Source organism: Neodiprion lecontei, chromosome 5, assembly GCF_021901455.1.
Source record: "Neodiprion lecontei isolate iyNeoLeco1 chromosome 5, iyNeoLeco1.1, whole genome shotgun sequence".
Lineage (NCBI taxonomy): Eukaryota > Metazoa > Arthropoda > Insecta > Hymenoptera > Diprionidae > Neodiprion > Neodiprion lecontei.
Window position 1 is genome coordinate 3,461,873 of NC_060264.1, and position 27,521 is coordinate 3,489,393.

General features: G+C 37.8%; 3 protein-coding genes across 4 annotated transcripts; 2 read left to right on the plus strand and 1 right to left on the minus strand.

Annotated features, from left to right (window-relative positions):
• The first annotated feature begins 62 nt into the window (after positions 1 to 62).
• LOC107217501 (translation initiation factor IF-2, mitochondrial) lies at positions 63 to 4,439 on the plus strand. 2 transcript variants are annotated; one of them, XM_015655059.2, is made up of 11 exons: positions 63 to 198; positions 394 to 532; positions 649 to 953; positions 1,107 to 1,267; positions 1,358 to 1,584; positions 1,725 to 1,995; positions 2,076 to 2,329; positions 2,389 to 2,656; positions 2,846 to 3,010; positions 3,090 to 3,230; positions 3,314 to 4,439. In XM_015655059.2, exons 1-11 carry the CDS (start codon positions 107 to 109, stop codon positions 3,484 to 3,486), a joined length of 2,196 nt encoding a protein of 731 aa, XP_015510545.1. In that variant the 5' UTR covers positions 63 to 106; the 3' UTR covers positions 3,487 to 4,439. The 2 variants fall into 2 exon arrangements, with proteins under 2 accessions (XP_015510545.1, XP_046597950.1); XM_046741994.1 differs by lacking the exon at positions 63 to 198 and adding an exon at positions 203 to 323.
• A 900-nt stretch (positions 4,440 to 5,339) lies between these two features.
• On the minus strand, positions 5,340 to 22,061 carry LOC107217288 (probable Rho GTPase-activating protein CG5521). Its single transcript, XM_046741988.1, has 30 exons — positions 21,730 to 22,061; positions 19,921 to 20,031; positions 19,645 to 19,662; positions 18,965 to 19,136; positions 18,502 to 18,859; positions 18,132 to 18,412; positions 17,744 to 18,029; positions 17,285 to 17,655; positions 16,929 to 17,151; positions 16,392 to 16,599; positions 16,162 to 16,293; positions 15,210 to 15,461; positions 13,838 to 14,028; positions 13,668 to 13,766; positions 13,303 to 13,587; positions 13,113 to 13,238; positions 12,810 to 12,977; positions 12,328 to 12,384; positions 11,495 to 11,605; positions 11,250 to 11,408; positions 11,002 to 11,181; positions 10,565 to 10,928; positions 10,338 to 10,486; positions 10,081 to 10,256; positions 9,483 to 9,942; positions 9,134 to 9,420; positions 8,928 to 9,064; positions 8,658 to 8,783; positions 7,959 to 7,979; positions 5,340 to 7,610 (listed from the first exon to the last, which is right to left on the minus strand). Exons 1-30 carry the CDS (start codon positions 21,833 to 21,835, stop codon positions 7,450 to 7,452), a joined length of 5,775 nt encoding a protein of 1,924 aa, XP_046597944.1. The 5' UTR covers positions 21,836 to 22,061; the 3' UTR covers positions 5,340 to 7,449.
• Positions 22,062 to 22,592: 531 nt separating this feature from the next.
• On the plus strand, positions 22,593 to 24,554 carry LOC124294672. The gene is made up of 3 exons (XM_046741043.1): positions 22,593 to 22,728; positions 23,734 to 23,977; positions 24,356 to 24,554. The coding sequence occupies exons 1-3, from the start codon at positions 22,593 to 22,595 to the stop codon at positions 24,501 to 24,503; spliced, it is 528 nt and encodes a 175-aa protein (XP_046596999.1). The 3' UTR covers positions 24,504 to 24,554.
• Positions 24,555 to 27,521: the final 2,967 nt, after the last annotated feature.

Sequence of the window (27,521 nt, forward strand, 5' to 3'; positions counted from 1 at the left end):
TAACTACCTTAGGTACGGACATGCGCATTTACAGCGCGGCGCGGCAACGGTATTGAACATTGTTTCGTCTTCAGCGCGGTGGAACTCGCGCTTCGAAAAAGCTGCGATGTTATTGGCTGCTGGTTCTGCGTTCAATCCGAAAAAGTGTGTTATGTCAAGTATGGCGGCCCTTGTAATTCGAAAGCAAATGAAACCAATGTGAGACTTTTATTTGTTGATAATTAGAACGAACATAACGTAAAGATAGTTATTTCCTATGATTTTTACTTCACTATGCTTATACTTGACAATTGTACCTCTACACGTTTTAATTATCAACTCACGTAAGACCTAACCTAAACACACCTAGCCTACAAATCTGTAACTTTTAAATGTTGCTTCTTTCTCTTACAGTTTTTATCGGAGATTATACGACATAACTAAAGATAAAGTCATTGGAATTAATATTAATCAAGGATTGACAATAACTTCGGATCAACGCCAGTTATTTCATGCAACTATATGGTGTAGACGTAAAAAAGCTGTGGATGCGGTATGTTATTTATTAGATAAATATTGAGAGTCTAAATAATTGTGATACCTAGTTCATGGTCTTTGTATATCTCAAATTTCATGATTGACTCTGAAGGAGTAATTATAAAATTACAGAGATCGATACGCCCTATTCTATACCCCTCAAAATCGAAAACGCAACAGCTAGAGGCAGTAAAAATATGGAAGAATATGACTGTCGCAGAAGTGGCGCAAGCTGCAGAAAAGGATATAAGCTTAGTATTTGAGGCTATGGAATTTACGGGTGGTAATAGATTCTATAAAAACCGCAACTCTGTTATAGATGATATGAAAGAAATCCGAGAAATCATTAAAATATTTGGTAGAAAAGTTGAATGCGTATCGCAACCCAGTGAAAATACAGAATCTGCTGATGACACCAATAAGGATGCACTAAGGCGGTAAATATCTATTCTAAAATAATTTCATTTCCATACCAAAGCTTCTTGTAATTAAATGGTTTTGCCTGACTCTTCATTCAAAAATCTTTGAGAGTCTGCTGCATAGATCGCGTTATGAATTAAATGTGATTTGTAAGCAGTCGCATTATTCAGGCCTCCACCAGACCCGGCTGTTCTGATAAAACGTCATCCAGTAGTTACAGTCATGGGCCACGTTGACCATGGAAAAACAACACTCTTAGACTCGCTGCGTAGCACAGCAGTTGTGGACTCTGAGTTTGGTGGGATAACTCAACACATTGGAGCGTTTAATGGTGAGGACTTGTATATTTCAAGTCACATTGAGTGCAAAGATTATACTGTCATGTATCTGTTTGTAAGACTTATCGTGATTCTCATTTCAGTTACCCTTGACACCAATGAAAGGATAACTTTTTTGGACACTCCTGGACACGCGGCATTCAGCGCAATGAGAGCTAGAGGTGCACATGTTACAGATATTGTTATTCTAGTGGTAGCCGCGGATGATGGAGTGATGGAACAAACAATTCAGAGCATTCGAATGGCAAAGGACGCTAAAGTGCCGATAATCGTAGCAATAAACAAGATTGATAAGCCAGATGCTGATATTGTAGGTAAACGTTGTAAACGAAGCAACTTCTTAGTGTTTGTCACACACAAAATTAATTAACCGTATGTTAGTATCGCCAAATCGGAGATGCATTCACTGGTATCCATTAATAACGGATGATTTAATCTTCTCGTTTTTAGGAACGGACAAAGGCAATGCTGGCACAAAATGGCATACAAGTAGAAGATCTAGGTGGAGACGTACAGAGCATAAATATTTCAGCGCTGAAAAAAATTAATTTGACCGACCTGACTGAAGCAATCGCAGCGCAAGCAGAAGTGATGAGTCTCCAGGGAGATCCTACAGGTCTTGTGGAAGCAGTTGTAATTGAGGCATCCAATGATCCAGGACGTGGGAAGCTTGCAACTGTATTGATTCAGCGTGGAACCCTCAGAAAAGGATCTATTCTCGGTACTGCAACAAAAGATTTTTCTATAATTGAGTGGCAGTTGCTTCAAAGTGGATCTATCATACAAAAATTATTTATTTAGTGTGTGGAAAAGCCTGGGCCAAAGTTAGATCAATGTTTAATGAAGATGGTAAACCTGTGATGGAAGGTAAGTTGTCCGATGCTGTGCAGGTCATTGGATGGCGCGAGATGCCAGTTGCTGGGGATGAGATACTTGAAGTTGAAAGCGAAAAGAGAGCAAAAGATGTAATCAAGTACAGGATGAGTCAGGAGTTTGAGAAGAAAGCCAAGGAGCACGCGAAAGCTGCAGAGGAAAGACACCAGCAACACCTTGTTGTAAGTTAAATCCTATAAAATCTACGGCAAAATCTTTGTTCAACAGTTTGTGATTTTAGGAATACAGAGAAAATTTATTGAAAAAAAGAGCGTTGGGAATAAGATATAAAATGAGAGCGACCGGTCCACGACAAAAGGAAAAACCCCGCGATGACGGATCGCTCAAGGTTAACGTCATCATCAAAGGCGATGTTGGTGGATCTGTTGAAGCTATATTAGACGTACTGGATACTTACTCTAGCACAAACGCGTGCCAGCTTAACCTAATTCATTACGGTGTTGGAAACGTCACAGAGACCGATATTGATTTAGCGGATGCATTTAACGGTGAGTGATTACTCTTCCTGGACATTAAGAAAAATCGTTAAAAAATTTTACATCACAGAAATGGTTGAGGAAAGCCAGGGATTTTTTAAAGAAAAAAACAAAATCGAATCTTTGTGAAAAGTATGATACAAAATTTAATATACTCACTATTTGCAATGTCAATCGTTAGTTGCTTGTATCACATTCCAGCTATAATATATAGCTTCAACGTTGAGACACCAGGTAAAGTTGGAATTCTAGCCAAGGAGAATGGTGTCCAGATCCGGCCATTTAACGTCATCTACAAACTAATCGACGATTTAAAAGATGAAATAAGTAGAAAGCTGCCCGTGGTTCAACGAGAAGATATTCTTGGTGTGTTATTATCGATAAAAATTTTTATTTTGGGTGAATAAAGTTCGAAAATATTGATAAAAAAAGCTTGTTAATTTAGGTGAAGCAAATGTTTTGCAACAATTTGAGATATCTGAGAGAAAGAAAACAGCTTACGTAGCTGGATGTCGATGCGTAAAAGGAATGCTAAAAAAATCTGCATTATTCAAATTAGTGCGTGGAAAGGAAGTGATTCACTCAGGTGAGAAATATACACATATTCATCAGATTGTAAGTTAGGAAATCTATTAGAAAATTAGGCTACTCAGATATCTTGATTTACAGGTCCGTTAGAATCGTTAAGGCATATCAAGTCTGAAGTTGAAACCATTAAAAATGGGGTGGAATGCGGTCTCAGACTGAAGGATCCTGAGGTTCAATTTCAGTCTGGTGATACCCTGGTTTGCTACAATTTGGTTGACGAAGAGCAGAAATGCGAATGGGATCCTGGATTTTAAATTATACACTGTAAAGACGTATTGTGGGTAACTAATTATGATTTAAAAATTTGTTGTATAAAACGAATAAACGATGTACATATGCTGGAAAAACTATGGATTCTTTTTCTCAAACGACCTAGGCAAATTTAAAAAGTTTTGTATTTATTCATTCAATTTTTTTGTTAGATAAAGAATATTACTTAGGATTGCAAAATGAAATCATGTACAGATTTATTCACAAATCTGTTCTGAAGATGAATTGATGAAAAATAGAACCAATATTACATTTAAAAAGTAAAGAAATATGATTTGCACATTTTATTCGAAATATACACGTTAATAACATCATTAGATACTATTGTGCAGAAATAATTATAATTTAATAGGATATTTAAATAGATTGGATTAGATATTCATTATAGATTATATTAGATGCAACGATAGCAAATGTATCAAAACAAGACTTGCTGATGAAACATAAATATGCAAGATGAAATCTTGAAATGACAACCAGATAAGTTCATTAACTCTAAATTAATCAAGTGATCCCAGTCAAGTAAATGATCGAAATAGAGAATACAGTTCGCGCAGCGATTTGGACACTTACGTTTCAGATACTGGAAGTTTTTTTAGAGCACTAGTGACTACTGTCATTTTTATTTTAGCGTGAACATTTGATTTCTCTACAACTATTTATAACAACCGTGAGGTGTATCAATATTTGTAATCCACCTTTTTTTGATTTCCGATTTTTTTATTAGTCTGTGTTAGAACTCAAAACAAGATAACTACACTTTATAGCCCCATGCCTACTGTATACATGTACTACAGAGTATTTTTAACTTTAAAATCAATTGGCTGTCATCGAACGTTATAAAAATATAAAAATATAGTCAAATATCGTTAAGTGTCTTTTTTCCAAAACGTACGCATACCATACATTTCATAATTTAGTGCGATTGTTCATCCAATTGGTGAAAAAAATCAAGAAAGCTCTGCAGTACTGATGTACAATAGCAGTGTACCTAATTGTAAGTATCGTCAAGTGTTGTAATTTTTTTTTATTGAAAATAAGTATGCTGATGTGTTAAATTTTAAAGAAAAATCCATAATCGAATCAAAGTAATACTGTTACATTATTTACTTGGATTTTAATACCGCCAAATCAAATTACGTTACAAAAAAAGATCCACCTAAGAACATGTATATATCTATCAATAAATAATACTATTTAAACTCTTAAAGAAACGCACGTTGCTGTATTATTCTTTGTATTGATTATTATTGCATGTTGATAATTATTGTAAGAAGTAAAAGATAGAAAAATTAAATAAATATTGCGAAATAACCTAAGTAACTTGACATATATAATTATAACGTTTATAGTTGACGTAAATTCAAATATGTTTCTGTTATCATCGTTTAGTAAGTATTTCGTCACTTTAAGCAATATAACAACAAGATTACAATATCAATGAAATTATAGGGTAAAATATATACCTTTACCTATGTACAATAAATACAACATCCAGTCGACTCTTCTTTATGTTGCTATACTATATTTAATTTATAGATTATTAACGAAAGTTATTTTGTCTCAACCTAGATAAATCTCAAGAAAGTCCAAGCGCGATAACGGGTAATTGTACAGATATAATTCATAGCATGTTAGTTATGAGTCCTGTAGTAGTTTGAATTTCCATTAAGTAACGGAGTGAAAATGACAGGTATAACTTCAAACTAAAGTTTGAACTGACCTATTGCATACATGTTAGTTATAGTGAACTGGAATAATTTGACTTCTAATTGGATTATTATCGTATCGTGAACAAGATTTACTGCCGATAGTGAGGAATCTGCTTGTTTCATACTTTCGTTTTAAAAAGTAAATATTTATATCATCCTTTACTATGTCATAATTCGATAACAAATATCCGAATTATATGTATCTATTTCTGTAAAAATATGACGAATAATTCTAGATTGTCTTTATGTTACAGATGCATCAATTTGACCTTTGTTGAAATTTTAAGATCTTGTTTATGTGTATATGCTCTGGTCGTAGTGTTCAGTAACGTACTGTTAACAAAAGCGTTCATCGAGTTTGGTAAGACGTTTATAGAAGTGTATCCATATAATAAATGATTTATGATAATGCAATCTGATGTAGCATTGAAGTCATGTGATACTTTTGTTAATTTTAAATGCGTTTATAACAATGTTACTAATCGAGTATGTAATATTCGTATCCAACTACGATTTACATGTAATATAGATATGAAGGTATGTATATCATATCATACATACGCAACAAATAATTTTACAGTGAAATATTTTGTGTTTTCAATATATTTTATTTTCTGGAGTGTAAATACTGACTAACATCTAGCATGTTTCATCAACTTTTTTATCAGGGTATTTAAAAGCGGGTTTCTTCTTCTGTTGCATAGCGAATAATTCCTATTTTTGTATATAACTAATGTAAAGCCATTATTAGTTTGCTCGGAATGAATAACGACAAAATTGCGGAAATAAAGCTTTACGAATGTGTCAAGTAATATACTGAAATTTAGTTAAATTGTACAACTCATTACATAGATAATTTTGAAATAAAATGGATTTCAGGCCAAGAAATGTAACTGATGAGATATACTTTATACACAGTATGGAAAAGCTTGATGAAGAAAATATTCTGTAATTGGTAATACTTAGATTGGAATTTGATTATCGTTAGGGCACTGACTGCATGATTAAGGATATTAAAGGTGAGTCTAATTACGTTGAAAGTTGCTTAAAATAAATACCGTTATTTCAATCAACGAACAAAATCAGTTTAAACTCTCCGATGATACAATATTGCCCAACATTTGGACTGTGTTAACTAATATCCAATTCTCAAATTATAACGCTTAATGCTGATGATTAAATAATATATGTGTGTATATATGGTTCTATATAATTTAGTACTATGAAATTTAATACAGATAGACTAGACATATAACAATATTTATAATATAATATAAGAAATTAAATCTAAGGACGGAAAAATTGAAAATATTTTTTTAAAGGGGGATCATCTCAATTCCCCGAAGTACAAATGGTAGCTCAAATTCGGTTTAGGAAACACGTTCAAATAGGACATTATAAAATTCTGGAATATAGTGTTGTATAAAGCTTGACAAAGCAAACAGTTGTATTTACTATTATTATGCTCGATGCAAGAAGATATAAATAAGTTACTCTCGCACATAATGAGGTAGCACCGCCTAATTGTTACATATCCATTTATTCGTTTGAAGCAAATAAAAAAAAATTTAAAAAAAAACCCCTACGAATTATTTCATATAAGTAAAATATACAAACTTTGTTGGGTAAATTAGTTTAAATCATTCCGATTTTATGTATTATCCAACTTTCTATACGTCTATATAGATAAACGTTGCGCAGCTTTTATGCATTTTTTTTTGGGTTATTCCTTTTATGGAAAATGCCAATGATGCAACGCTGACAATAATCTTTGATTTCTCGTTATCATTATAATTGTTAGTATAATATTTATCCAAATATTCTAAAATCCCATTACCTAAATCTTGCATTAGAGATGTTTGCAGCTTTCTATAACTATTATTATCATTACTTTTATTATTATTTACAATCATAATTATTAATAAATAAAAACGTAATATTAATAATTTGATCTTACGAAAAACGCATAATCGTTAATTGGTATAAATAAACAATGTTGTCCTCTACTGTTATTAAAAAATTAATTTACAACAGAAAGAAGAGAAAGTAATGAAAACATAAAGTTGTACATAACTTTTCACCCTAATCTAATAATGAATATTTCATTCAGTGATTTGACCAGAACATTTCCACCGATCTTTACTAAACCATCAGCATGACGGTTGCAAATTTTTAAATTGTAAAAAAGAAACATAATACTTCCCAAATATACAACGAAAACGTGTTACTACTCTGCTATTTATATCTAGGACTATCCGGTGGTGTAGCCTGAGATGTTCCTTTGTGTTTTGGGCCAGTTTTGAAAGACATTCTTTTCACTGGTCTCGGCGAGATTCCATGCAGCGTTGAGGTATCTGTTGTATCGCTGCTAAACCATACTCTGCTTCCATCTGATACTGAAACCGACGCAAGTTTTGTTCGTCACATTTAATAGTTCATCGTTGGCTGAGAAAAATCTTTCGAGTCTTTTTTATTCTGACTATTTTTTGTGCATCTAATTAGTGTATAACTTGAACTCGGTGATTTTTTTCAGCCAATGACAATATGATTATCTCAAGAGAAATAGTTTTTTTTCTGCTCATTCTAGGTTGTGAGTAATAAAAGAAAAAAAAAATTAAATTGACTATTTTTAATGGATTTTCATATCTATGAATATAACACCGTACATGTAAAAAGAGATGTCAGTGATGTGATGAGCTAATAGAGCTAATTGCTAGCTATAGACACAAAAGGCGGAAAATTACCTCGCAATAGATTATGCAAGACTGTCGAAAGAGAATTATAGTTATAAAAACATATATATATATATGTATATATATATACACCAGAGTAGGTTTTATGAAGAACAATTCAGAAATAAACTATAGGGTTGCTACAGAAGATTAACATGGTTCGGAACTAGATTTTTTTCGTTCAAATTTTCTTTTTACTTTGAACTACGTGAGTACTGTAAACGAATTTGAACATCAACTTTTTGTTCGTGCAATAAATTTTCTAATATTGTATTACATTGCATTCGTGCTTTTTTACAACTATAACTTCGTATACACGGTCTAATTTCTACTCGTAATACCAACATTACGTGCAAAATCTGTCTTAGCTTTAGGCTTCGGGAAAGATTGTTTGTTTCCTTGCTTTATTACACGTAAGTTTAAAGGTTCATTTTGTGGTAAGTATGTTTCAAATATAGGCTATCATCAGAGTAGATCTTAAATAGTAAAGGAAAGTTATTTTGATGTAAGATAGTACATACGTGTGTGTGTGTGAGAGTGTATGGATGGGAAGTGATAGTACAACATTTGAAAAGAAGATACACAAAATAGCACCACCTCATATAGGATACAACAGAACGTCACAGGAATAATTGAAAAAAAAATTAATAATACTAACTTGTCGGATCATGTTACAGGGTTGGGTGGGGGTTAGTGGACTGGGTTAGTCACCTCTGTTTGCTCTATTGTCGCTGCTGGCTGCTGAACTACTCCGAAGACTAGGTCTTCCGTGATGCGAGTCGATAAGAGCTGCCGCAAGATTCGAAGAAGCAGTTGATTGTACGCTCGTCATAGAACCTTGATAACGATAAACCATAAAACCTGCATCACTACACCTAATCAAACTAATAAAACAACAGTACATGAGAAACTATCATTAGATGATTCTTCTAAATCTAGTAACGACTGTGACTATAGGTTTTTCTAAACTCTATATCATACCGGAAACAGAAGATGTGCAGCTGAAAGGACTTGGTGGCTGAACAGGGGAGTAAACATTTGCCGCAAACTCCTCAAAAGTTGTAGCTTCCTTGTGATTTCTTACCACAGTATCGAGAGACCTTGCTCTTTCCTCGTAACTAAAGATAGAGAAGAAGAAAAGTTTTCAACAAATTTTTACTGCTGAAATTTCAATCTTTTTAACTTACTAATGCTGGTACAGTGTCAGGGTTGATCTTTTAGCTCTGCTGGCAGCAAGTGCGGTTGCTCTGACCAATCCGGGTAGGACTGCATCTTCTACAATTGATTCATCGAACAGTGGTCCAAAAAATGGGATTTCTGTTTTCCTTGATATTTGAATTCTAAATAGTTTGTTAGGCAAGGGATAAATGACTATCAAGACGTCGCAAAACTCTGTGGGTATAATATCCCTGCGATAATCTCTCCAATGTTCAGACCACACAATGTGAATTTCGTCGTTACCAAGATGCCTTGTCTGAAATAATCCAATGCCTGTGTTATATTCGTTGTCTTTTTGAATTTAGTGTAGCTACGCACCTTTTGCAGAAGACTCTCTGGACTGTCGGAAGGCATTCTAGTAGCGACATGGAAGATAACCTCGGTGAAGGATGTTGCAAAATAAGGAGCAGTAACGCCGCTAGCTTTTCCAGGAACCAAGCCACCGAGAAAACCAGTATGAGATTCCAATTCTATCTCCCACGCGAGCCTAGCGACAAAGTTTTCATACTCTTTGCTAGCTGTTACGTTATTTAATATAGAATTCTTGTCCTCTTGGCCCTGGCTGACGTAGATAACTGCCATTTTATGGGTCTCTCTGGAACGCTGACTGTCCAAATTTCTCAACTCTCTCAATAGCTTCTCATTTTTAGAAAGCAAGTGTAATTTTCGTCTCTGCTCCCAGCCTGACAGACCGAGATGCGAAAACAGAAGGCGACAGTGATGAAATGGTGCGGGCGGTGGACGACAGGATGGAGGACTAATTGCCGCTGCACACATGCTACAGAATGAAAGATTTAGTAAAATAATTTTGTTTTGAATCTATTCCAGCTTTGATTAAATTGAAATCTGTCTTATTAAAATTAAAATATGTGTCATCAGAATACATTTTCGACATTTTTAGTATATAACAACTCACCTGATATGCTGATTCCAGTTGTTAATGTGATCTCTCTCCATATTTCTTTGCCCTAAAATAGAAGCAATAGTTTCACTTTCAAGTTGAGGCCCTTGTGGCGAATTTGCAGGAGCGTTAAGCGCTATTTCTGGATTCGTTAATACTTCAGGGCTGGTGTGGCCTATGTATTGCAGGAGCTAGAACAGAAAAATAAAGTCCACTAGTATCACTTATGATCGCGGTAAGATAAAAGTGAATTACAACGAAATGCAACAAACATCATCAAGATTATCCATGTCACTGGCAGCATTCGCAAACGTGGGAAGAATGTGCGGCTCTCTGTGTCTCATGGTGTGTTGAGGAGGACTGCTTTGCGCTGGCAGTACGCTGCTCAGATCTTCTCTGCGTAATTTCGAGGACCAATCGACTATAGCCAGGATTTATCCTCAGTTAGAAACAGTTTCAATAAAATGTAATTCAAAAAATTCAAGAGAGAGCGATTTACCTGGCTTTCCAAAGGGTGGAGGTAAGTCGTCGTCAACGAAGGGTTGACTGTAGAGAATGGAACTATCCCATGAAGCCTTGCCGGCCAAATCTCGAAGCAGAACACGTACCGTTGATGGAGCAGTTGTCAAGCCAGCGGTGACTCCGCCGCCAGGCGCATCCAGCGCTGCTAATTCGACTAACGAAAGTATTATTGAATTCGATAGCATCAAGAGCTGGACGTTTGGAACTTGGAAAACAGCCGAAGACAGTTCGTCGCTGTCTATTCCAGGAATGTCGTCAAGCTCGACTACAAGAGATGAAAGACGAGCGGCACCAATGCCCATTGGAAAATGTCCAAGATGATTTACTAGGTGCATCAACACCTGGAGAATAAAGGACGATATATATACTGCGAAATTCATTTGATTAATTGTACATAGTGAAACGAAAGCTAACCATTTGCGCAGCCAGCTGAACTGATTGAACGTTTCCACGCCTCGGTGATTTCATACCAGTATCGTCGACTAAATTGTCTAGAGAAATATCAGGATCAAAATCGTCGGAGTCAGGCTGGTAACACTTTGCCGAGTCTTGTAAATCTTTGCTAATTTTGTTATGCATAATGTTGTCTAATACCTGAAAACATTACTGATTAGAAATGTTTCGCAATACTTTGCGGGGAGGGAAATCACCCAGTTACATACTGTAAATAATGTTAGAAGCAACGGCTTTCCATGGAATGGTTGTAATAGTACAGACGGTCCCAGCTGCATAGCCCATTCGCCGAGGCAAAACAGCATCGAAGTTGCCAAAGCGCTTCGCCTTTCACGACCAGTCATGCGACCAAGAGTCTCTGCTAGAACCTGGAAATTGTGAAATGAAAGATTGAAGACAATAAGGAAATTGAGGGAAGTACTAGCTGTGCTTTTGTAGTGGAACAAAAACGAACCTGAATAATTTTGGCTGGAATGTTTGGATAAAGTTCCAACAGTACATCTGCTTGGTCGCAGAGTAACAGAAGAGCATCACAAGCAACTTGACTAACTGTCGCGTGAGTTGCCTGAAATAGACTTTAATATCAGTACATGTAAAAATTATGTCAGACTATTACCGTCATGTGAGGCATTGGGACAAAGCGATCGATACTTTTGGACAGAGGCAAAACATTTCATAGGACAATAAATTGCTCAGAGAAGATCTAATTTTTTTAAGTAGTAAGCTGTAAGCTCTGATGTTGAAAAATGAAAAACATTTTACTGGACCCTCACTTTCCCCTAAAATAAAAGTTTTGAGATGCCAGTTGTCTATCATTTAGCTGTATAATTATTTCTGTACACGATCATTGCTGGTACTTCTTTAATTTGGAAAGCTTGATTCCTGCATTTAAACAAAAACATAGTGTAATAGATCATGCGAAACAAATAAGCGTACATGAACGACATTGTGGTAGGTACTTCATAGTGTTCGTTCTGTGTACAAAAGCATGAGTCAATCAAAGTCAGTATTAACGTAGCCAATCACTAGTTGATTTTCGGTGTACGCTGAAAATGATCGATTAAATGTAGATTCAAACTTCTAACCGTATTCTCTTCTGTAACGTGTTCGACGTCGCTTTATACAATTTGATCTTTCTTTGCGGGATGAAACAGACAACGATTTAGGCTTCAGAACGTCGGACGTGGACAATTGAAATAACAAATGTTGGACGGACACTGAAATAGTTCAAGATGAACAATAAAGACTTGGGAGTGAGTTTGTAGGAGCGACCAAGAGAGAGACTACCTTGTCTAGCAGGGGAAAATTCATCCCATCCTTTCGCTGCCCAGCAACCTGCAACCTCTGTCAACCAGACCCAACAGAAATAACAACAATACTAATCGCTACAATAGCTGCAGCATCTAAATCACCTCCGATATTGAGTTATTCAACAATATGTGTATTATAACATGCAGCTTTGTTACGCGCGTTAAGCATTGTGCCGTATATGTGTATATTGCTTTACTAAATCATGCTTGAGTGGCTCAATCGACCAAATACCAAATGTGTCGTTTCGTTAATAAATAATAAAATTTATACTACTTTGAAATATAATATCATAAGATATATTGAAAATGGAATTGAAAAGAAAATAAATTGTCGAAGATTCAAACTACTATCACCACTTCAGCTTTGTAAAAAAAATATATACTTATATACTTCTGCGCTCAAACGAAATTACAACATGCATAGATTGATCATTGTCCATTGAATCTGATTCAACTCACCCTCAGGCCTAGAAGAAGCACCGTAACAGCTTCTGGCACTCTGGCATGTTGCGTTTTATGCGACAATTCTCTGTAGACAAACATGCCGATGCTGGAAAGTGCGACACACCTTGCCACACCCGTTGGTTCTCTGCGACAACTCCTGATCAGGATCGTCACGATGTGCTCCTTTTCGAGTTTAAAACATGATATCATCTCATTCTTTGAACAATCGTTGTTAGACCTTACGCGGTATTAAAGAAATATAATCTTGAAACTTTAAACTTTGGCTTTTCAGAAAACTTGTCAAGACATTTTCCTTACCTTCGCATCGGGGCACGTTACTGTTACGATATCGCTTCCAGAGGGCTGTAATACTGGAAGTTTAGCAACTGTAGCTGGTAGTGAGAGCAGCGATCCCAATATGGAAACAGCTTCTGTTCTGGGCGCCTGTAAATGTGCCAAAAGTTTATTATACACTGACTAACAGCAATAAAGTTACGACGAGTCTCACCTCAACGTCGTTGCTGTTGAGTATGACGTTAGCTGCGTGGATGTAGTCGAGAATTAGTAAACTGGAACCAGGCAGATTGAGGCTGAATAATCTGGGTCCCGTGTACTTTACAAGAGCGTGAAGAACCTTGGTGTTATTGCTGACTATTCCGTTGTGTACAGCGCGGTAAAATAGCGTTAAATGTGGCTTGGGAAGAGATATGTCCATCGGTTGAACAGTGAGAAGACAAATCAAACGATATGCGGCTAGCCTTCCAACTTCATACTGTTGCGGCAACTGTATCGCCTGCAAATGAGTAGAATAACAAGACAATTTAGTTGCTTTTGCACAGTAAGGGGACAAGAATAGTGAATAATTTGTCGCACCTTGAAGCACCAGGGAGCGATTATAGTCAATGGTGGAATTAAGTCTGGTACAGGAGGTGTGCCTTGATTGTCGCCGGACACTCCTTGGTTTAAACGAATCTGAAGCGAAGATAAATTATTGAATTAATTAGCCGGGTGCTTGAAAACGAGTCTATAACTGTGAAACTCACTTTTATCAGTGTGTGAGTCAGCTGGACAAGGTAGTCCATAACTTGTCCATGAAGAGCTGGGTCTTGAATATTGTTAACATCGCCCAATGCTGATAGCATTCGTCGCCATAAAGCTACAGCGACGTCTGGTAGCCAACCAGGAACTCCGCCTCCAGCCATAACTGATCGTCTTTCCGATACATCGCTTGTATCTGAACAACAATAATAGAATGTTAAACCGAAGTGTTTCGAAATTCAATTTTCAAGCAATTCTTTAGTATCGTAGGTCAAGAACTTGTACCGTGTTTTTTTTCTCTCTTTCGAATTCACATAATCAGAAATAAAATATATATTTCCTTGAGGGCTGTTTGAAGAATACGAAATGTATATTTTATAATAAAATTTTTTTCAAAAGCGATAATGATAAACACGATTTCCCAGTAATAGCAAATAAAAATTAGCCAATGTATTGAGCAAATCGAATATGGCAGAGAGACAGAGCGAGAGAGAAAAAGAGAGAGACTAAAACAGACGAAAGGACAAACGTAAAAAACTTCTTACCCTTGAGTAATTTTTTAAGCGAAAAAGGCATTGTTGTTGTCCAAGCAATAAAGTAGAAAGATTCTAGATGCACGAATTGATCAAGCTATCAAAGAAGTAAGAGTGAATGATCTAAATGTTAAGTTCCCACTTACAGTTGCGTAAGTGAATGAATAAGTAGAATTTATAAAAACACCATCTTCAGTCAAGCGTCACTTCCAGTTTGCTTTAACTAAGAGGTTTAGTACAATCAAAAGGAAACATTGAATTCTTCCTGCGTTTGGCAATAAGCCATTTGTATGTACTTTCCTGTTTAAATTTCTAATTTCAAGGCTTGTAATTCCCAGTAACACAATTTCACTCAGTACCATGTTGATGTTTAATAGTAAATGAACCTGCCGTAAAGTAGTTATCAGAATTAAGCCATGTGGTATTTTATCGGAGCGTGCTAATGCAGCTATTAAATTACTTCATGTATTTACGACGTTATGTGTAAACATTTCGCAGAAATTCCTAAAAATCCATCGAGCAGAGTAATATGTAATTACCAAAAAATTGTACGCATGATTTTTAGGTAAATCGTTACAAACGTCGAATTATTCGTCTGAAGACTGTATTTACAATTTCGAATCGATAAGAAAATTGTTGCTTATTGAATATTTAACGAAAAATATTGTCGATTCAAACTGCGCTTAAACGTGTACAGCAACGCTTATTTTATATCTTAAAATACTCTAATCTCGGTAAGTGAGATAGAAAGAATAATCATTTTTTTACAATTCTCAATTCACTGCCATTCTAAAATTACCGTGCAGTTTGTTTTTCATATTCTAGGGATGCTGTTACTACTCACCAATGCTGTTCCCATCAATATTTTCTATCTGTATTGGACTATCCTTGTTGCTATCAACGCCACTGCTGGGTGTAGGCGAAGGACAGCGCGGAGATGGAGGTTCGCTGTCGACGACAACGACGCTGTCCAATGACTTAGTGCGTCTGCTTGGTAACATTTTTGATACTGTTGTTGCAGGCTCGTTACCCGTTGTAGTCGTAGCAGTAGTGGACAATAGCCTTGCCATATCTTGCTCTATTGACAAGGGGAGTACTGCCCGAGGAAATTCACGCTTAGTTCACAATGATCGTATATACCGCAATCAGAAATTGCGATGTGCCTACTTTTTCTTCTACAATATCACCACGATTCGTTAATCGCAAGTACCGAATTAATGCGAGTCCATTCAATTCACAGTCAATATTTTCACATTTGCTGTCCCATATACCACCATTGGATAATTATCCATTTTATTACTTAAACTCAATGTGAGATTAATTTTAGAGCAGAGGCATTGGACACTTTAGCAGACAGATACGTAATTGAAAAAAATTGTGCAGTAGAGTTTCAAAAAACAACATTTTTTACTGTCACCAACAAACACTGCTTGAATAATTGAAATGGCGATGACTGATATGATAAATAAACGTAAGTGAAAAACGATTTAAAACTGTGCTGCATCCGATGAAGGAGGTTTGACACAAGAGTCGATTATTTTTATCCCAGTGATGATGACACACCGAAAAAGCGGGAAATAAACAACAATAATAATAATATTTACGATGACAAAAATAAAATAAGAATAAAGGTAATAAATAGACCAGGGTCAACAAAATGGCTGTTTTATATGCATCCATGTTTGAATATGAGTATGAACACGATGGCGATTAGATTGTAGACTCACAACGAAGAAAAAAACATCAGCGAATCATCAAGCCTACCGACAAATTTAACGAGTGATCATACAACTTACCAGGAACTCCGGAATGTATAGTGTGAGTGCGATGTCTGTGCAGCTTAATTTTTCCTTTCCCATTGTATATTGTGTTATCGCTAGCGCTTCTCGGAAGCGGACGGAATTTTCTAGGGTCGCGCAGTGGATGATCTGCGAGGTTTGAGAGAAAGCTCGAGTTGAAATTGGATTACACCGAATAGTTTAGGCTTTTAAAATGGTCGAAATGGTCTACGCATATTTTTAATCACCAGTAACACTGTCCTTCATGGTTGCCCCAGTTTCATGATCAACACTTCCTCTCCTTTGGGGCTGAACACATCCCGTTGAAGCGGCACGGCTGCCGATACCTCGTCTTTTCTTTGACTTTTGCTCACTAAGCCGATCCAGTGGTAGATCATTGAGATCAAGATTGTACACATGTCTTGCTAAAACTCTGGTTAGAGTGTCTAAAGTTTTCTGCAAATCATATTACGGAATTGAAATTTTACGAATTATTCTGTTCGAAGCAGTTTGAGATTTTTTAAATTTGTAAACACTTCAGGTAATGGGATTTTTTTTCCCATGTATCAAGGATAAGTAATAAGTTACCTCTACAGTTTTAAGTGGTACTAATGTTAATTGAATATTTTTTCCCTATAAATTATCTGCAACCAGCGTCGAATACTGATATTTTTTTTTACATGCGTGACTGAGTGATCCAAAACAAAAAATAAAAATAAAATACTAATTCAAACCACTTTGGGACTTTAGTGGAGGGTGTGTGTTGTGTCAAGTTCGCAACTTACAGCCCATTCACGAATCAGCTCTTCCCATTGGGTTAGGGAAGTTAAAACGGCGAGAAATTGGTCCCAAAGCTGAGTAGATATAACAACGTTTAAATTAGCTTTGATCCAAGTTACTATCAGAGTCTGAAATATCGCCGGCGCCAATTTACCGCCGATACTTTCTTGTTGTTTTCTACGCGATGTTTTGTCGCTTAGTACCAAAGATGTTATCTGTAGTAATACTCTGAAAAATAACAATTAAAAGAATGAAATGCAAAATTCCAAAGGTTTGTCGATAGTAATAAATCATGAGTTCAGATTACAAGCACGAAAAAGTTATGGCGTGTGTCAATTTGTGTACTGAAACAAATATTCACCGAAGTAATTGTTCCCAGGTGGCGGGTTCAAGTCTGACTTGCATAACGACGTGGCGATAAACATTTAGCACACGTTTACAGCTATCAGTTTGTTCCTCTAACAGAGTTGCGGACGCATTACCCCCTGGCGTTTCTAAGAAAAATACGTTTGAAGCTTGTGTTACAAAAACTTGTAAAACATTTTGCAATCCAGCCCTCACAAACAAATTTTCCCTGTGAATAGCTCCAAGATACGAATCGTTTCTTAGTCTAGTCTGTCTGTAGCTTTCCGGTGGACTTCGATCGTTAATTAAAGCCTCCCTCTTCACTTGATCTTCAATTTCTCTGTCCTTATGACTCTCCAAGGGCTCTAGCATGAATGATGGAAGTTCCTGACGATAATAGTTGACGAATTAAATTCTATACTACAATTCGAAGCAATCAATTCAAGTTCCACTAGCTTTCAACAAAATAGCTTACATTCATTTGTATCCAGTCTTTGTAAACAGCAATAGCCTTTCTTATAGCACCAGCGTGAGTGAAATCTAGTAGAAATGCTTGTCTGTAAAGTTCGTGAACGAAATTAACATTGTCTCGGTTCCCGTAGAAGACTTCTCGCACTAGATTAGTGGCCAGCACAGTGTTATCCTCCTGGTTTTCATGCTGGGAAGCAACTTCGGGAGACAAAGTATTTGGATCCGTTGAATTCTGGATAACGGATACACGCCGAAGTTCTGGTTCTGGATTTTCATCACTAGTTGTCGTGCTGATGAGATAAAAACAATTGATCAGTTCCTTAGAGGATCGAAAAAAAAAGAACTATTTTTGAACATGCAATCATAAGTAACAATCATTCGTTGTTTCGTACTTTGGTAAAGGCTGCAACAATAGACCATCCTTCTTCGTGACATGAGTATATTTAGCGACCCATTTGATAAGCGTAACTTTGCAGAGTGTGTAAACGTCCTGGCCTTGATTAGGGGAAGGTTTCCTCATTCCAGGAAGCTCTAAATTCGGTTTGTACAGTGAAAAATTGTCGTTAAACTCTGGGCAGATGTATCGCAAGTAAGTTGCCTTAAATCGTTCCAGTAGAAATTGAAACGCCTTGTGTTGTCTGGCGTGTTTGTCTCGCCATTCGACCTTGACAACCTGTAATCATAGGAAGAAGAAAAAAGAAAATTAAAAACGACGGGCGACAGAATAGGGTTCCAATTGTATATTTATCCACGATCATATACCTGGCTAACCATAAAGTCAAGTAGAGCTTCAAGAAACCGCACGGTTTCGTGGTCCAGTGGCTTTTCGCCGCTCTGCGGCGGTAAAATTGGCCCGCCATCAACCAGGCTGATGGGTCCTTGAGTTACCCCGGTGTCATGGAAAATGCTTTGTCCCAATTGCGTGTCATAGAATTCTCTCTTTTCCTTGTCATCGTAGCTCGCTGATTTCGTTGGCTTATCCTTTTTGTTATCCGACTTACGCTCAAGCTTATAGGGCGATGCCTGACTTGGTGGAAAGCCGGGTACCAGACAGGCGAACATTTGATGTATGTGTTCCGGAGCATTGTCGCCGAGCGCTTGGTACCAGAGTATGAAGTATCTGCAGCGATAAATGAGCAGAATTTGAGGATCCGTAATTGTTGCGAAAGTAATAAACAGGAAGCAAATCGGAATATTTCAATGAGACCATAAAATTTTGCAAAACCTTATGGCTTGACGACGTAATTTCCAGCTGTTTCCTGGGTGTAAAAGTTTCCTCAATATCCTGGCAAGGCTGTGGCACTGCCATCTTCGATTCAGAAGCTCAGGAAGGAGTGTCAGTATTTTTTCCAAAAGCTGTAACACCTGTTCCAGCTCTTCTCTGTGCGCCTTGTGAACTGTTTGCAGAAAAAAATCTATATTTACAGGTCAATTCTAAAACGTCTTTGTATCTCCTGATTTATATCGATTATTTTTCAACACACAGAAAATCATGCCATCAATCTATCAAGTCATCGCTTTCTGAGATGGGTCATTTTTGAAAGGGGAATCGTTACTGCCGTTTCCGTGCAATCTCATATTTGATCATGCAACTTATTAGCGACGATGGAAATCTGTATTAGAAGTGCAAACGAATGGGAAAAAAAAAAAAACGAACGATCGAATAGCAACATATTTGAGAATATTACAGTTATTACATAATTGAGCCATAGAAAGTAGGAGAATTCAGAGATATTTTTATAAGAGAATAGTTCATCCCATTGTGCAGTGCGTTACATATAAATTTCATACACAATTCTAAGTTCTACGACCTGCTCGACTGCGAAAAAAAGTATATAAAAAAAATATATATATATATAGTATATGCAAGGTATTTTGCATGCTCGGCAAAAATGTTTCACTTACCGAGGTGAAAGGAAAGTTCTGTCAGCAAAGTGATAGAGGGGGAAAATAGAGAAAAACAATTGTCATCAGTACACAGTTTATCGAATACACAGAATTAATAATTGTGACAATATAACAACAGGCAACAATAAATTAATTAACAAATGCCCATTGATGAAACCAATGTTGTCATTGATGTATTTGTTTATATAAAGAATGTTTCCATACACATGTGTATATCTTTTTGCAGTAAACGGCGCATAACATTGTGGAATAAAAGAAGTTTAGAAAACTTACCACGCTGGCGTAAATTTGCTTCCGCGGAAACAAAGCAGTCGTACAGTATGAAGTATACATGACTGAAATTCCCCTCGAAGAAACCCTTCGCTTCATCCGTGTCTACGTTTTCTGTAAAATACAGTGAAAGAAAAAAAGAGTGTAATGAGCCGCTCGACTTTTCTGAGAAAAAATTACAAGTCCTTGATATCGTCAAGGTAAAAACATCCTTTGTTTTCTAATGTTTTGCATCGGAAAAATAAAATACTAGAGACTTACAACTGGGCAAACAGATTGTTGTTCGTGGAAAAGAACTTGGGATTAACTTATTGAAACGATTTGATAACATCATGATATGAGAAAAGAAAGTCTTGCGGATGTAACATAAAAATAATTAAACGAGGAAATTCTGCAGCAAGACGGTTCGAATTGAGAAAATTATTGATATGCAATTATCTGTTTTTAACAGTGAAGAGTAATTTTAGCTCCAGATGGAGGCCGAACCAAGCTGTGTGGTCAGCTTGGTAATGTGGTCCGGTGATTAGATACCAACCAGTTACTATAATGTTGTTTGACCACAACTGCCTCAGGACTACGCAGAGGTGTTTTATTTATTCTAGGCATTTTTTATTATTGCCATTCACACTGGCAGCAAGTGCTTGTATCTAGCAATTTGCCGACAGTAAAAATTTCAGGATCAGGAAAAATGAATAAAAATTACATGTTGTATACAATGTTTTGTCAGACTAGAAGAGCCATCATTTACAGATTACTAAATATTCCACATCTGCCTGGTGGAATAATTGGTGAGATATTTATTCGAAAATCAATTCGTGTACGTTTGGACTCGGTTTCAATTGCTCAGATTTCATATTTACCTTGCAAAGAATAATAACCAGTTGGCAAAAATTAAGTTCTCTCAATTTGTAAAGGACGACTCATAATCATGGTCATATACATGGTCATTTTTCAAGGCAATATTCATCTTTGACTTGATACGAATAAATAAAACCATTTCAAACTTACTATAAAATTATAGCATGTAATCGAAGAAATGAATCGGTAATTTTTGTTATGGAATAATCCGATCTAACATGAAATGCAGAACAACATAAGAATGTATAATATGATAATAAACACCAAGTAATTTCAAGTAAATACATTTACTGCAAAATATTTTGTATTTCTCCAAGGATCCTGAGCAAATATCAATATCAAGGATTTTGTTAATATAGGTAATTAAACACAAAAGGAACTTGAAAATTTTTATTTACATCAACAACTTTTTGTATTTCAGAATAAGAGAAGATTGAAAATAATATATAGCACCTCTCTCTTGTTGTACAAAACAAATATTTACATGCAATCGTGTTAGTCGATGCCAAATATAGACAGGACAGATCGTTTTATGTGTTTACTCAAAGATGCAAATCTTAGATCAAATCGGACCATGTGATACACCGATATTAATGGAATGCAGATCAGGGTCTGAGTTGCGTCGCGACGTGTCTTCGCTGACGTTAAAGGCTTTGACAACTATCCTTTATTCTACAACAACAAATGTGATTTCAACTATGCGTAAAGAAAACAGGTATTTGTGATGAAAATCGCGTAGGTGTAAAGACCAACAGAAGTCTCTCTTCAAATAGATGTGGAAGAGAGAGAGGGAGGGGGGGGAGAGAGAAAGAGAGAATGTGAAATAACACCCTGTTGGTTATTGGAACCTAAAGGTGTTTTGGTTAATCAAATGTATCCATCTGATTTGACACAGCAGGCAGGGAGGTTTGTAAAAAGATATTTATCATAGTGTAGGAAATGCCAGATACTCACCAAGAACGATTTTCAGATGTTTAAACCTCGTAGCGCTGTCCTTTTTTACATCCTGTATCTTGAGTGTTGACTTTTTGACGTCTACGTGAAGTTTTTTGCTGAACATTGTCGTTCAATGCGAGTCGCCGGCGGACTCGCTGAGAGATACTATCATCGAGCGGATTGGAAATATTCCTCATCAGTTACACGCAATGATAATTACCCCGACAAAACACCCCGAAGTACGATTGACGGATCGGTATAAAAAAGTAGCTAATACATGTACCAAATGTCAGTGTGTCGGACCGAGCGCACTGCACAAGTCGGATGTCCGATGTATCGTTAATCGCATGTGGCAGCCATCTTGATTCTCGCCGCGAACCTACTTGCCAGATCCCAAAGCAGGGTAATGACATCACCCATCGTTAGATCACTCCGATTACTCCGATTTTCAATATTACCGAGCAGCTGCGACCTGATATCTTTAAAATATTTTTAAATACTGATCCAATTCTAACTCTCGCTTATTAGCAGCACGAATTTCCTTTTCAATGTGTGTCAGGAAAATGTAGAAACAGTTCCGCGGTATGTGAGTTTGAATTTGGCGCGCCGACTTAATTCACTGCTGCCAACTGCTGCGCCACTGAAGCGAAAACTGAGCGAAGGAGGCAAGCTCGGACAAAATTTCGATCGCCTGATATCGCCATTTGCATGGGAACGAAGCTAGCGCCACAACCGTCGACGCCACAACTAGTAAGACAAGTTTAAAAGTAACGAAGTTAGCCCATCGAAGGCTGACTAGTAGTTACGTACTCCGTGGTCACTGCGAGAAGAAACAAGCGCAAAGCGAGAAACAAACGGACAGAGAATGACCGAGAAGCGACATGGCGGGAAGCGAGGTGGCCGGTATCGAGCTAGATTTTACTAGGGGCGGCGGTAAGAGTCGTCGAGCGAAGATAAAGTCTTTTTGGGAGTTTATCGACTGTCAGAAAGAACTGGTTCCCCTTCGGCCGGCTCAGGGTACGCTGTTTAACCCCTAGGTGATAGAACAGCGTTGACGAGAATTCTCCGCATTCGAGACAGGTCTGACTATGAAAGCTAGATGGTCCTGATCGGCGTGTTTGCGTAAGAAGTATTTTCAGTAATTGCTTCCCGATCTATTTTAACAGATAGTTAAATTTTTCTTAAACGACATATAACGTACATGCTAAGGTAGGGGTAACCTGCAGCCAAGCGAATAAAACGTTAACGCTAATTGTATTCGTTGAATCCATCCGATGATTTGCATGATTAAAGAATGGCTTGCAGTTGCAGGTTCCGTAGAAAATACATGACACGCCTGTATTTTGAGTACAATGTTTTCGGTGAACGAAAACAAATCATACATTTTTATTAAGTAGTATTAACCTAGTAAAAAAAATCTATTATTTTCGTCATATCGACGGATTATCGAAGCCGCATATTGCGATTATAGATCGATTTTATGTAAAAAAAAAAACAAAAGAAACTAAAGGCGTCGCTTCGTAAACACCGTGACTTAAATCTCCCTTTCCAACGAATTTGCGCTTTTATAAACAAGTAATAATCCGAGGGTATATTTATTTCGACATATTTCTATTATTTCACCCCTCCGACGCAACAATCTTCGTAATTCAATGCACTTCCGGTTCGAATCGCGACCGCAAGTTTAAATCTATACGCAGATAATGTCGATGGTTTTAAAAACAATTGAACAGAGCGCGGGATGTGGTAGTATGCGTCGTTCAATTGTCGGTTTGTTAGCTCAGTTCGATCCTCGTTCGACAACCAAGCTTTAATTGAAAGAAAAAACCCTTGTTAAAGCACGCGAGAGTTGGCTGAATCGTTAAATTCGGGCAGGAATGTGTAACGTTTACTTGTAACACGAAATAAAACGCCGCGATAAGAAGACATTAGTGCTTATAGTGCGGAGTTTTCAGTTGATCAATGCTTAATTCGAGCGCTCTGAAGTAAGCTGCGAACATACATGGTAAAATTTGTCGGCAGGCAATGGCCATGAGTCGCGAGTGAATTGGTCGAAGGACTCGTCAGTTCGGTGCGACAAGTGCCTTGATTCGACGATTCCAGGATGCGATGACAACAGTTCGGGAGTTTGTGCCGGTTCCGAATCGCCGCAAAGGAGGAGGATTTGGTTCGACGAATTGAGGATCCTGAAGGAGCTGGGACTGGACCGAGTCGCCTTGTCAGCCAGTAACACCTGCAAACGCTGCGTTCGCGAGGAGCAAAACATGTGAGTCAGGTTTTTCCATTTCGATTATCAGTGAGATTTGGATATAGATTTATTCAAAGATCGTTTTTGCTTTTTGTATGTAAAATGTGCATGTTTTTTTTGTTCGATGTTATCCACAGTTCTCCGCACCTGAGCAGTTATATGCTTGTGTGAATGGAGTCGTTTTTTTTTGTTTTTTTTTTGTTTCTACAAAAGTTTTATTCCGATGGCAAGTTATTACTTTACGGTTTGACATGTGTATGTTTTGTGTGTCTATATTTATACCTATTCCGTATGTTACTTAATTACTTATTTATAAATATTTCGGTTCGTACATCATTCCGTCGCTTTCTGTCTTATAACTGCTTGTGATCACAATTGTTTTTACACCATAATTAGGGAGGTAGAGCCCGAATTTGCCGATTCCGTGCCGCCGTCTTACCAGGAACTGACCGCGGACTTGAAGGCCTTTCAAGAACGCGTCAAGCACCAGAAATCGAAACCCGCTTACGAGAAACCCGCGAAGTATCAACATTTGATTCCGTGATGATGGATTACGTTGTATTCGACATAGTTTGTCTCGACGGTAGAAATTTCAGTGTGGAAGTGTGGTTAGGTTCAGTTTCCCGTTTCCACGTCGATCAGGCACACTCGTATTAATCTATAAATTGTTCGTTTTAAGATATTGATTCTGTTTACGGCGGATTGTCCGTCTCTTGAATACAGAAACAACGAATTTCATCGTACGTCTGTGATAAACTATTTAGAATCGTGTAAATTACTTATAGGTCTACATATTATATACCATATAAGCTGCTTGCATGGGGCGATTTTCGTTCCCGATCATTGCGGATAATCCGATGAACCGATGGTCGATTTCCGGTAAAATCTACGACCCGGAACCGACGTATATTATATAGAAATACACGTATAGAGTGTATATATATATATACATGCATATAACGGGGGCCGCAAAAAGCGCCCTTAATAAACGACCGTCGTTCGGCTGTTTTGCCGCAGCGGGAAGGGCGGTGGTAAAAAAAAAAAAAAACTGTTTACCCTTGCGGGGGGCGTCCGTAGGGGGCGAATCCGGAAGTCCCTCTTCTCCCATGTACGACGTATGCACGTCTAATAGTAACTCCCGGCAGACCTGCACGGCTTTAGTAATTCGTTCCGCCTTCTTCTTCTTAGCTTCCTCGTTCAGTTCGGGGTATCCCCGTGTTTCTTTTTTCTATCTCTCCCTCCCCCCCCCCCCCTCTCTCTTTTTCATACGTCATGGATATACTATACATGCATATAATCAAGGTTGTATGCATAAGAAATCGATCCACGAATGAAAAACCCGCAACGTCACGTCGTGCATCGGATAAGCCAACACATTATAAGCTACGTGAAAAAAGCATTGCGTCTATCTGTATAATAAAATTAACCTGCATGACCGATTTTCCATGTGGTATTCAAGTACGAATGTATACGCGTGTGCGCCTGACGCTGAAATCCGTTGCGAAAAAAACAAATGAGGAAGAGTATAGAAGAGAATAGAAACCGAAGAAGTATACTATACGTATACGCGTAATCCTCGACCTGCCGCAGGAGTAATTAAGACCAGGAGAAGGGGATGCGGAGTGTTTTTTAGCTTTTAATACAAGAAGACTGTGCGAGGGTCGCGTTATACCCGCCTTGTGGTAGAACGCGTTATGCGCAAGGAGAGACCCGGGACCAGATGTCTGGGTCCGTTCGTTCGCGTCGCGTCCTCGCGAAGGAGGCCCCATTCATGCGTCGACGCGAGCGAGGAGCCTAGTCTATCCCTGCGGTGCAAGCACCGCCAGAGCACACCTTGCTCTTTGGTGGGCTTACGGCTCAGCCGCCTTCTGGATAAGAGAAATTCGATCCACCTTAGGCCTACGACTATATCCCCGCCTCCCCTCCACTCACTTTTCTGCTCCTCTTAATTCCACGATCCTCGCAATATCTTTCTTACCTCCAGCGGCGGCGCATGAACCGCGTCCTTATTTTTATTTTCTCGTTTCTTCACAACCTGTAGTGCCCTTTATTTTATTCCTTACATTGTGCACACTGCCTGCAATGCACTATAAGAATTCGGGATATTAAATCGGGTGGAGGTGAAAAATAAAAGAATGACCGAACGATGGAAGTATCCAAGATGTAGAATTTTCAAAGACGTGAAAATTTAAATCAAAATTATCGAAATTCAGAAGGTTTCAGTGCGGGAAGTCGAAATACGGAAATACAAAACATTATAGAACAACATATAATCTAGAATCTTATTCAATTATATATTATCGACACGAATTCTGACGTTTCTACATTTTGGTATTATATATATATATATATATATATATATTCTGACCTTTCTATTTTTTTACTTCCCCGTACTTCGATATATTCAACATTTTCTACTTTACCAAATTGAATTTTCGCTTCTTTAAATATTCGATATTGTCACCTTATTCCATGTCTTGGTCTTTCTAAATTTTCACCCGCAGCCATTAATTCTCTCTCCCTCTGTAACCAGAAAAAAACATTAGAAAACATCGCGTTTCAGATCGCGACATATGACTGAATCAAATTTTATCCCTCCGCAGTATATATATATATATATGTCCATAAGCATATCGACAGCTCAACAGCTTCGGTTCCTCTTTATAACCAACGAACCACCATTCGTCCGTATTGTGCTTTTAGAAAAAATTGAATGAAAAAATGTCTGGAATAACTAATCGGTGACTCGATACTGACGAAACAGTCGCGTCTTCTTCTCATCCGATGTTTAATCGGTGCTGGCCCGCATCGTCAGTCTGATCGAAGACCCCCCAGTCGGGTCCCATTCGTCGACCGGGTGTGCGGCTCTTCGTTCGCGGGCCACTGGACGTGTCGATCCCCCCCCCCCCCCCCTTCCTCTCTGACGTCATCTCATCTCATCTCACCTCATCTCATCTCATCTCATCTACTCTGCTTCTCGCTTCTCCGGTACCTGCGTCGCGACTCGTCCTCTCCTCCTTACTTCTTCTCTTCTTCCACTTCCACTTCTTCTTCTTCTTCTTCTTCTTCTTGTTCGAATATCCAAACCAACCCGCGTGGTGATGGTGCCCGGTGGTGCCGATGTAACGAACAATGGAGGCGGGATGCTCATTTGTCTGCGGGCATTGTTGCTCGACCAGGCGGAAACACGAGCCTCCCCCTTTTCCTCCTTTCCCCTTCGTCCTTCTCCACGTACCTACTCGATGATCCGGTTGCGGCCACACCGAGTCTCGACTCGAATCAACCGCGGGCGAATATCGACCCTTCGAATTATCACGCAATCATGATTAACAAGATATCGATTTGCGATGGGGAAATCGGGATGATACCATTTCGATGAATCTGAGGAAGAAATTCGTCAGTCTTTAATCGATGTACCGAAGGAGTAAGATTGAAAGAAATCTTACCGTTGATCCAATTTCTCATAATTATACCGAACGATAAAATATCGAATATATGGGTGGTGCTTCTTAAATGATACTTCGAATCTGATATGTAACCATAATCCCAAACGTACCGACAG